The sequence below is a fragment of the Arachis duranensis genome, chromosome 3 (genome assembly GCF_000817695.3).
Source record: "Arachis duranensis cultivar V14167 chromosome 3, aradu.V14167.gnm2.J7QH, whole genome shotgun sequence".
Lineage (NCBI taxonomy): Eukaryota > Viridiplantae > Streptophyta > Magnoliopsida > Fabales > Fabaceae > Arachis > Arachis duranensis.
The window spans coordinates 13,933,568-13,944,345 of NC_029774.3; the positions used below are offsets into that span (position 1 = coordinate 13,933,568).

Sequence of the window (10,778 nt, forward strand, 5' to 3'; positions counted from 1 at the left end):
TTTTGTAGAAAACAGAAGAAAAATTGATGGGCCTTATCTGAATCATGTCGCTCGCATCTGGGACCTTTGGTACTAGACAAATATTAGTATGGTTAAAACTTTTTAAAATTCTACCTCCAGTAGAGAAATTCTTCACAGCCCGGAACACGTCTTCCTCCACTATATCCCAGTAAAATTGGAAGAATTTAGCCATCATACCGTCCTCTCCTAGTGCACTCTGAGGGTGGATACTAAAGTAGCTCTTTTTATCTCCTCCATAGAAACAGGTCTTCTGAGTCTACAGTTCATGCTAGCTATAACCTTAGCCTTAAAGTCTGTGAAAAAAGACTCAAGATCCGCCTGATTAGAAGATGTGAAAATACTCTTAAAGTAGTCTCAGCCACCTTAGCAATATCAGCATTGGTTGTTGCCATATCTCCATTATCCCTCTGCAGATGCCATATCTTATTTCTTCTTGTTCTATATTTAAATTTCCAATGAAAAAAGTTTTTATTTTGGTCTCCTTTCTTCAGCCATTTAATTCTAGATTTAATTTGTCTTTTCAATAAAATTTCTTGTATAAATATGCTTTATCAAGCCGTTGTTCAAGATCAAGTAATTCATTGTGTCCTATGATGCATGATGTTTATTTTTGTTCTATGAGAGCAGTAACTTCTACAATTTCCTTTTTAGAATTAGTAGAGTAGTTCTTTTGCTAGAAAACCAATCGGTGTCTAACCAATTTAAGCTTCTGAAATAATCTGAACATCGCTAAACCTTCTATATTTGAGTTTTAGTCTTCGCTGATGAAGTTACAAATTTATTCTTCACCACACCAACGGGATTGAAACTTGAATCTTCTCTTTGATCTCTTTGGTAGTTAGTGTCCAAAAGGAGGAGGCGTGATCAGAATCTGTCTCTAATAGTTTAAAGACTATGGGTTACAAGTATAATTAGGACCAGGATTCATCAACAGGCACTCTGTCAAGTCTCTTTTGAATTAGTTCACATTCTCTGCATCTGTTACTCCAAATAAATGGTCTACCCACCATTCCCAAATCAATCAACAAGTTATCTCCAATAAAGTAATTAAAGGCAGCAATAGAAGAATGAGATTTAGGATTACCACCAAATTTTTTATCTTGATCAATAATGGAATTGAAATCACCAACAATAACTGATTTACCTTGAAGTTGGGAGGGCACCAAAGAGATTTCTTGGAACTGAGATAGCCCAATATTCTCATTGTAATTTAAATAAATACCTACAAAATTTCATTCAATGTTAAGAGGGACATCTTTTATCAAAGCAGCAATATAAAATTCAAAACAACTGATAATTTGAACAACAAAATCACCCTTTCATGCTAACGCAAGTCCATCCGCACTACCAAAAGAATCAACAATTTGTCAATTAGAGTAGTCACAAGTCCTGAATATTTTTTCACCTGTTGAGACTAGTTTTTTGTTTCGCACAGAAAAATCAACTCGGAAGAGTGGCATTGAACAATCCCTTTAAGGTTGTGAATTATCAGGGGTCTTCCTAAACTCTGACAATTCCATGATAACATTCACATGGATCTTGGGTGCCATTGACCGGCTGGCATCTTCCATCCTCTGATCCACAATTTACTCTTATTCAACACACATCTTCTTAGCCACAAGCTCATCTTCTTTATCGGAGACTTTTCGCTTTGTCCCACCCAATTAGTTAAGTAAATTATGACTATGTCTTGCCATCTGTTTTAGATTCAAATTTTTACTGCTAACTCTTTTTATTATCATCTGATTGACTTCCTGGATTTTATTCATGGAGCCTGTAATATCCTCTAACATAACAGGAGAACCAGATTTTGTAATTGACTACCAAACTAACTCTGAAATTTGGCTGGGGTATTCTTTTGTACTCTTTGAGACTTCATTTCTTTCATCCTTCATATTCATCTTAGAGAAGCTCTCAAGCAACCAAGAAAGAGAGCAAGCTTTTTTCTTGGTTGTGAAGGCTTAGATTATTGATTACTGATGAAATTTCTTACACTATCACTACCATCAATGTCAATTCTTTTTCTTACCTGATCAGACTTAACCCAGTCGCCAATGCCTTTCACTTTAATATCACCTGAGACAGAGTTTGACATGAAGATCTGGCAGTACTTTGAATCATGTCCAACGTGAGCACAATAGGTGCAGAAGATCCCAATACACTCATCTCAATCCAATTTCCAGCACTTTACCTCATAGAGTAGTCATCCGATTCAAGTCCTTCACCCTTTTATTACTGTTGATCAGAACTCTAGATTTAAGAATTCTGGATTCTTTTTCTCTAATAGAGAAAAAGCCAATATCAATAATCTCACCAATTTTTTCACCCAATTTATGACCATCATCAACAGTCTTGAATTTTTCTGGAAGTTCCCAGAATTGAATCCAAATTAAAAAAGAACTAATTCTCTCGTAGTCCTGAGAGTCAGCATTTGTCCACCTTTGAACATGCAAAACATAATCCTTAAAAAGCGCTCAAATCCTTTAGAGAATTCCTTCTCAATTCACGATCGAATAGACTCATAGTACATATCTTCATTCCCTTAGCGAATTCTTCTATCACAAACATTAATTCTTCCTCTTCTTCTATGTTCCTTTGGTTCGGATGTAAAGTTTTTCTTCCTTTTAAGTTCATGATATAAATGAGAGTGTGATAATGATAGAATGAGAGAAAGATAAGAAGAATAAAAAAGTGAAAGAAAGAAAAAAAGTTATAAAAAATAGATTTAAATGAAAAAAATTAAAAAATAAAAAGAAAATTAAAAAATTAAAATTAATAAAAAAGTGTAGAGACATCAAAAATCTGAGCAGAATAATTAAAAAACTATATTTTTTGATAGATTAATAAGGATTCTCCCCAACACTTATAGTTCTCATATGTACCTAGTTATTGGTATATGTTATTTAGTTTTGTTTTGTTTACATTCATATTATTATATTTTAATAGTCAACCAAATAAGATGATACGTCATTACGTCTACTATAAGAAGGTTGTTTAACGCTGCTAAAATACTTTTGCAATAAACAATAACTAAATTATCTTTTATTAGGTCATATATACTTTGAAGAGATATTCTCCTTTCATCCTCTGTATATATACTTCTTCAATTTCAATAATGCCTTATTGTTGGTAGGATGCACATTGCATTCAACCTATGATTCGACTACAAACAGTTAGAAATCAATGAAGAAAGGGGCCTCATGCACTTTATTTGCGGACAATATTAAATGAATTTGGTGCATCATTGTATGTCATCAACCAGAACATATGGTTAACTTGTATATCAAATATGTTGTATACACACTAAATATCGACTATTAAATCAGCTAATAAATAAATATATAATTTAAATAATTTTTAGCGTGTATTTTAACATATATTTTATATATATTACTAATTTAATAACTAATTTTTAGTATATATAATTTTTTTTATATTCGTGAGTTTTAATTTGTAGGCATAGACGCATAGTGATCTTGCTTGAGGTATAGTATAATATTAAAAGCTTATCCATAAGATATAAAATTCTTATCCCATATTTAGTTACAACTACTTATTGACTCGAAAATATACCTTCTTTATATTTAAGAATAAATTTTGTCAACACCCAACGATATTAAATCAAATAAACTCTAATATTATTTTGAAATTGAAATTAAAAATGGTCTTAATTTAATAAAAAATTATCAAAAGGTGAGAGATAATCTACACTTATTAAAAATATGCTGTTACTTTATGTATAACATATAGATAATGGATTATTAATGGATTTGATTCCTCTAAAATTATATTGTTATTTAGAGAAAAAATATATCATTAATTATTTTTAAATTAAAATAATAAAATTTATAAATAATAAATATTATAAATTTAAAAATAATTAAAATATTACTTTATTATTTTACTAGTATCATCACTTTGGAAAAAATTTTCATTATTAATGGTGTGAGTTATTATGGTCTTTTTGGTATTCATGGTTGCTTTGGTCCCCATGTGCCCAAACCGGAGGCTTCCAATATCTAAAAGAAGGATGGCATTTTTTTTTAAGATAATTTTATTGAATAGGGCTGCACAAATATTGAATTATTGATGGTATAGAACATTACATTATATAAACTAAACCTACAATTCTAGACAAATGAAATCTATATAGCAAATAATAATTCCAAATCTTCTTACTACAATACAACATCACACTATTAATCGTACAAGAAAAACAACCAGCAGAATTCCTATATTTGAATTTGGAGAAAGTCTTATCGTTTCTTTTTTTCTGCTGTACAAATGTAAACAGAAACTAAGTGCCTGGGAAAAAAAAGACAAACAAAATTGAGGATGCTAACGGCCTCAAAAGTTAAAATTAAGAGTTAATATTTAATTTGGTCCTTGAATTTACATATGAATTTTAAAATTTGAATTGTCTTTATTTAGTTCTCAAACGTTATAAATATGACTCATATTAGTCATTAAGACAATTTTCGTCACACAAACACTAATGAAACACTGACATAGAAAGTCAGATGCCACGCTGAAACATATAAAGAGCAATGCTAGGGGGACAGTAACTTTTGTAATTGTTAGCCATCAACTAGCCATCAATAATGATTTGATGGTGTGAGATTGGTGTGAGATTTCATCCAATGGCTCATATTTTTCTGCTAGTTACATGCTGGCCAAAATTCAATAAAATTGCTGGCCCCCTAGACTTTCCCACATATAAAATGATGCAGCTTTGATTTTGGCGTTCAAATAGCTCAAAAACATATCACGAGAAAAATTTCAATAAACACCACTTACGATGTTGTTTACGGACTATTTAAGTGTCAAAATAAAAATACCGTTGTTTTACAGAATCCAATGTGACATTCGACTGTCTACATCAGTGTTCTGTTAATGTTTGTGTCAAAAATTGTTTTCGCGACTCACATAAGTTATATTCGTAAAGTTTGGAGATTAAATAGAGACAATTAGAATTTTAGACACTAAATTAAAGTTCGCTTGTAAATTTAAGGTATAAATTAAATATTATCTCCAAATCTAAAAAGAAGAGACATATACCTCCAATTTAAAAATTTAGTTTGTGAAAAACAAAAGTGCTCAATAAAGCAGAAAAATTGGTCCTCATCAAGTTGGTTATTAATAGTCTACCTATCTACTATTTAAGTTTGTATAAGATGCTAGTTGCGGTGGCGAAAAAAATAATCTCATTGCAAAAGATGTTCTTTCAGGGAAGAACGATGGACGACCTGGAGTGGCTCTTGTAAAATGGGAGTTGGTTCAGGCACCGAAAAAGTTAGGAGGTTTGGATGTGGGAGATGTGATGATTCGTAATACCGTCTTATTGTTTAAATGGTGATGGAGGTTTTTAAAGAAGATTGTCCGCTATGAAAGAAGATTGTATGCTCATGCAATAATCTAAATCTTGGGTAGTTATTGTCAACTCAAGCATTACCAGTAAAAAGGAACCCATGAAGAGATATATGCCAACTGCAAATAAAAGAGCAACATGTCAGAGAAAAGATAATTGACGGACTTGCTATGGAAGTAGAGGATGGTAGATTAACCAGATTTTAGGAGGATACATGGTTACGAGAAGAAAAGTTGAAAAACTCCTTTTCGAGACTCTTCTTGATTTCAAATAATAAAAGATCTGTAACTGGAGACTGTGAATTTTGGAATGGGATAGAGTGAGTTTGAAACTTCCAATGAAGGAAAGAACTCCGCCAATGGGAAACAAAAAATTTGAATCAATTACTTGATATCTTGCAAGTTGTGAGATTGATAGTAAGGGTACAAGATAGAGTGGTATAAAAATTTGACAAGAAAAATATTTATACTACTAACTCATTTGTGTAAGTATTACATGAAGAGACCTTAACGGATCATAATATTAGACACAAAACAAGTGGAATCTAGAAATGACTAGTTCTCCTTCGAGTTGAGTTGTTTACTTAGTTTGCGCTAGTAGGCTGGGTTAATACAAAGGATCGATTGAGTAGATTGGGTATCATTGAACAGAGTGACAATATTTTTGTTATGTGTAATAAAAAAGTTGAATCTGTGCAATATTTGTTTGTTACTTGTGAGTATGCTTGGCTGGTGTGGTGCACATGGATTATTGATGTGGAACGTGCTTGGAGCATCCCAGGTACAATAGAAGAACATTTTAAAAATTGGAGGACATTGCCTTTAAAAAAAGACTTTCGCAAAAAATAGTTAGTTGGCTTATTTTCAGTTATATGGAATATCTAGATACGTAGAAATGAAGTCATCTTTCAAAACAAGGCAACGGATGTGGTAGATTGTGTTGTTAGGTTGTTTTGTTGTTCTAAAGAATGGTGTGATAGCTAACTCATATTATTGATGGCTATGTCAGTAGGGATGGCAATACTACCCAAACCCGCGGGTACCCACCCTGTCCCTACCCGCTCGGGGCGGGATTTTAATAATTATAGGGGCGAGTAGGAGACGGGTACCAGCAGGGACGAAACAGTGTTTAACATTTTACTACTTGCAGGTAGAGGCGAGGTGAATTCAATGGGAGTTATTGTAGGGCAGGACAGGGTCGGGTAGGGCAAAAACCCGTTCCTACCCATCCCATTGCCACTCCTATATATCGGAGATGACATAAGAGATGCTCTGGGTTTTTTTTTTTTACAATTATATGCTCCACTTTGTGTATTGAACTTATTCTTTCTTTCAAAAAAAATTATGCCTCCTCTTTTTTTTGGTACCTTTCTTTAAATTTTGGATATTTTTTTTTGTTGGACTTGATATTGTTGTTAAAGTAACTGGTATTCCCTAATATCAGACCCACGGACCATGTGAGCCCAACCCATTTAATCACCATACACATACTCATACAAATTACACAATACAATATAGGTCAAGAAACATGTCACGAAAACCAAAGGTCTAAAAATGAGCCTACCAAAAAAAAAGGCTCCGGAAAAGAAAGACATGCGAATTCGTAAATAGATTAAATGGGTCACCAAAAAAAACATTTAATTTTATGTACTCTCAAATATTATAATTAACTTTACAGAGTTGTTGTCCCTTCGGGGACATCCGATAAAAAACTTTACAGAGTTGCAACATAACCAAATAATTTTAATAACTAAATTTAATTAAATTAATTTAATAAGTTATTGATACAATTAAAAATCATATAAAATGAATTAATTAAAATTTAATTATAAAAATAACTTATTTATCCTATTTTTTTATACATAACTACTAAAAAGAACCTAATAATAATTAGGTTTTAAATTTATTATATAAAAAATTATTGAAATACATCCATCTAATTAAATAATTTTAAAAAATTCTTTATGTTTCGTTAAAATTAAACTCTAAATATTTAAGATTTGTTTGGATGTTATTAAATTTTAAAAAATATATATTTTTTAATATTTTTATTTTTTATTTTTAAAATCTATCAAATACATTAAATAAAATCTTTTTTTATGAATTTAATAGCTACCAAACAAACATTTAAAAAACATAAACATACGATTACACGGAGCCTTCGACCTTAGATTCTGTTGCAAAAAAGTTCGAGAAACAACTCAAATAGAAACTCATCCCGGTCACAGCACAGTCCAGAATTCAGAGAAAGAAAGAGATTAATGGCGACACTTGATTCCGATGTTCCTATGGTCCCCGCCGGCGAGCCCTCCAGCAGCGCCGCCGGCCCTTCCACCAAGAAGCCCAAGCGCTTCGAGATCAAGAAGTGGAACGCCGTTGCTCTATGGGCTTGGGGTTCGTTTTCCTTAAACCCTAACTTTTCCTTTTTTTTTTTGTACGTTTATCTCGCACTTTGAAATTATCAATATCAAGCGCATCTGTTATTGGTTGCAGATATTGTTGTGGATAACTGTGCCATCTGCAGGAACCACATCATGGATCTCTGTAAGTTTCTTCTTTCACTTCAACTACTTCGATTTATGATCTTTCACTTTTAAAATATTTTTCTTTGGTGGTTTTAGGTATCGAGTGCCAAGCTAATCAAGCTAGTGCCACTAGCGAGGAATGCACTGTGGCTTGGGGTAATGTTTCCGTACCATACTCTCATCTTGTTCTTCCTGTTTTAAACATTAATTGCTGATTCAGTGTGAAATAATGTTTTCTCCGCTCATCTTAGGGTTTATGTTAGATTAGATTGAGTGAATCTTATCATACAAATAAGCTAGTGTTCAGTTAGTTTGGTTAGTTTTGTAAGTTTATACCTAAGCTGATACAGTGATGTGTCATGAATATTCCTCAAATCGAATTAACTGAAGTAGTTTTCGCAATTGAAATGCCAAGGAAAAAGAAACAGCTTTTGATTTTTGATACAGTGATGTGTCATGAATATTCCTCAAATTTAATTCTGGTGTTTTCGTTTAAGTCCAAAGGTGTGGATTGTGATGGCCACTTAGGCTGGGATGTAAGCTTTACTGAGTTAGTCTTCAAAATACTTGTTCTTCCTCTATTTTATTTATTTGACTGAAGTAATTCATCTTTTGGTGCATCGATATTGAGTGCATATACATTCAAAGATTTCATTTAAAAGAAATAAACTTGTATCTCTTTATAGGAAGTTAGGAACTGATATTATCAGTGACATCTCTAAAGTTGAACAATAAACATATTGGCATGTTTTATGGAAAGTACATTGCATTTTTCTGACCTTCCAACCGATGGCAATAGTAACAATTGTTACTGAGGAATCATAGTTGTATGTTGTTTTTTTATCAAGGTATGCAACGCATACCATATCCTCTATCATTCTACTGGTATGAGATAACGGCTTGATCCGTGGAGCTATGGCTTGGAGCCTTAGACTATGAGAAATTGAGAATTGACTGTTTTGATTGCCTTTCTATGCTTGTCCATTGGTTTCTTTACCTTCTACAAGTTATGATTATTATTGTGCAGATGCACCAGTTATTTTTTAACAGATTTTTGCTTTTAAAGTATTTCTCTTCTGAGGTATAATCTCGCAGTTTGCTAACTGTGGATGTACTTTTTGGCTATGCAATTTGATTGGATATACCTCCGCAAAAATATTATGCCTTAGAGTTTTTTCTCCCATCTTTTGGGTCGAACAATCAGGGTTTTATAGAATTATTGATGGGCCATTCTGTATCATGTTTGTCTCTCTAGTCTGTTATTGTTCTGCTTAGCATATGAAGAGTTACTCATAATGTTGCTTGCTCTGGCTTTAACTCTCACTTTATACAGGGGTTTGTAACCATGCTTTTCACTTCCATTGCATTAGTCGATGGCTCAAGACTCGTCAAGTATGTCCTCTAGGTATGTGGGCCTAACTATTTTTACCCTATATGTTTGTGCTGCTATGGAACTCAAAAACTGCACCTCTTGCTGAATGCTGACCTTATCTTTCTGTTCTGGTACAGATAACAGTGAGTGGGAATTTCAGAAATATGGTCACTAGAAGCCTTGTCATGCTTGAGTTCCATGGACATATATGGACCATCTATCCTTAGTTTTTGAATATTTACATCTCCTGTCTGCTATTTTATTTTGCTTGTTCACTTGATATATTATCTCAAGAAAGCCATTTGTCTAATGGAATTTGGTCTACTTGGACGGATAAGCATGTAAAGCTGATTGATGTGAGTAATGCTATAGTGCATTATACCTTTCAATGAAGAGGGAAGATTGCTTCTTTTATAATAGAAAAAGTTGCAAAAAATAATAATAATGATGATAATAATAATAATAATAATAATAAATCATGTGCAATACACGTTCTCTAAAATTTTATTGAAAATCTTAGTACTTTATCAAATTTTACTCTTCACCAAAGAATTTCCCAATAATGTTAATATTTATGCAATTCACTTACTCAAATTTCCTTGTTTGTTATTTTCTGTTGGCTTGCATTTTAGTCTCCCTACTTATGCATCAATTTTTATTCTCATTCTAGCATGTTTGCACGGTCACTTAGTACCATATGCTCTATGCATAGATAGTTTCTTATGATCTTTTTCTCAACCGATGCACCTTCTTCAGTTTGATTGTGTTGATGATTGTTCTCCAATTTTTCTGCTTGATCTGGTAAGTGCCTTTACAAGATCTTTGAAAATGCTACGACGTGTTATCACATAGTGAGAGACATTTTTATCATAACTAACATTACTTCACACCTTTTTTTAACTAATAAAAAGGAAACGGAAAGATGAATTTCATTTATCTGCTTTATAAGTTGGGTGATGTTACATATAATCTCTATTGATTTGTAAAATTATATGCAAATTTCTCTTGAAAATTGATGATATTATATTCAATAGTCAATTTTCTTTTTCTTTAAAATAAGTATGATATTGATATTTTATAAGAGGTGTAATAGTGGGTTTTTAAAGAAGTTGAGATCAATTTTACTAAAACTTAAGAGAAGACCAGTGTAATTTTTATTAATATAAGGGCTTATCCTACTTATGTATAGTTTTTAAGCTATAAGAGAGTTAACAACAGTTTGGATAAATAACTTAAATAAGTTCTTTTGAAAAAAGAACTTAAAGTATAAGGAAGTAGCTTATAAATAAGTTATTTTGTGTTTGAATTTTTAGTTATAGAAGTACTTATTTTAAAGTTGTAGCGTTTAGATAAATAACTCAAAAAATACAATTTTTTCATAAAAAATAGATATTAAAACAACAATGATAACAAATACTTTTTAATATTAAATGTTGATTTTCTATAACCTAATAACTAAGATTACAATTGTTTAAACAATTAATTCTTTATTT

At 31.9% G+C, this 10,778-nt stretch overlaps 1 protein-coding gene across 1 annotated transcript; it reads left to right on the forward strand.

Annotated features, from left to right (window-relative positions):
* The first annotated feature begins 7,532 nt into the window (after positions 1-7,532).
* On the forward strand, positions 7,533-9,730 carry LOC107477744 (RING-box protein 1a). The gene is made up of 5 exons (XM_016097813.3): positions 7,533-7,782; positions 7,882-7,932; positions 8,010-8,069; positions 9,247-9,318; positions 9,423-9,730. Exons 1-5 carry the CDS (start codon positions 7,650-7,652, stop codon positions 9,458-9,460), a joined length of 354 nt encoding a protein of 117 aa, XP_015953299.1. The 5' UTR covers positions 7,533-7,649; the 3' UTR covers positions 9,461-9,730.
* The last annotated feature ends 1,048 nt before the right edge of the window (positions 9,731-10,778 follow it).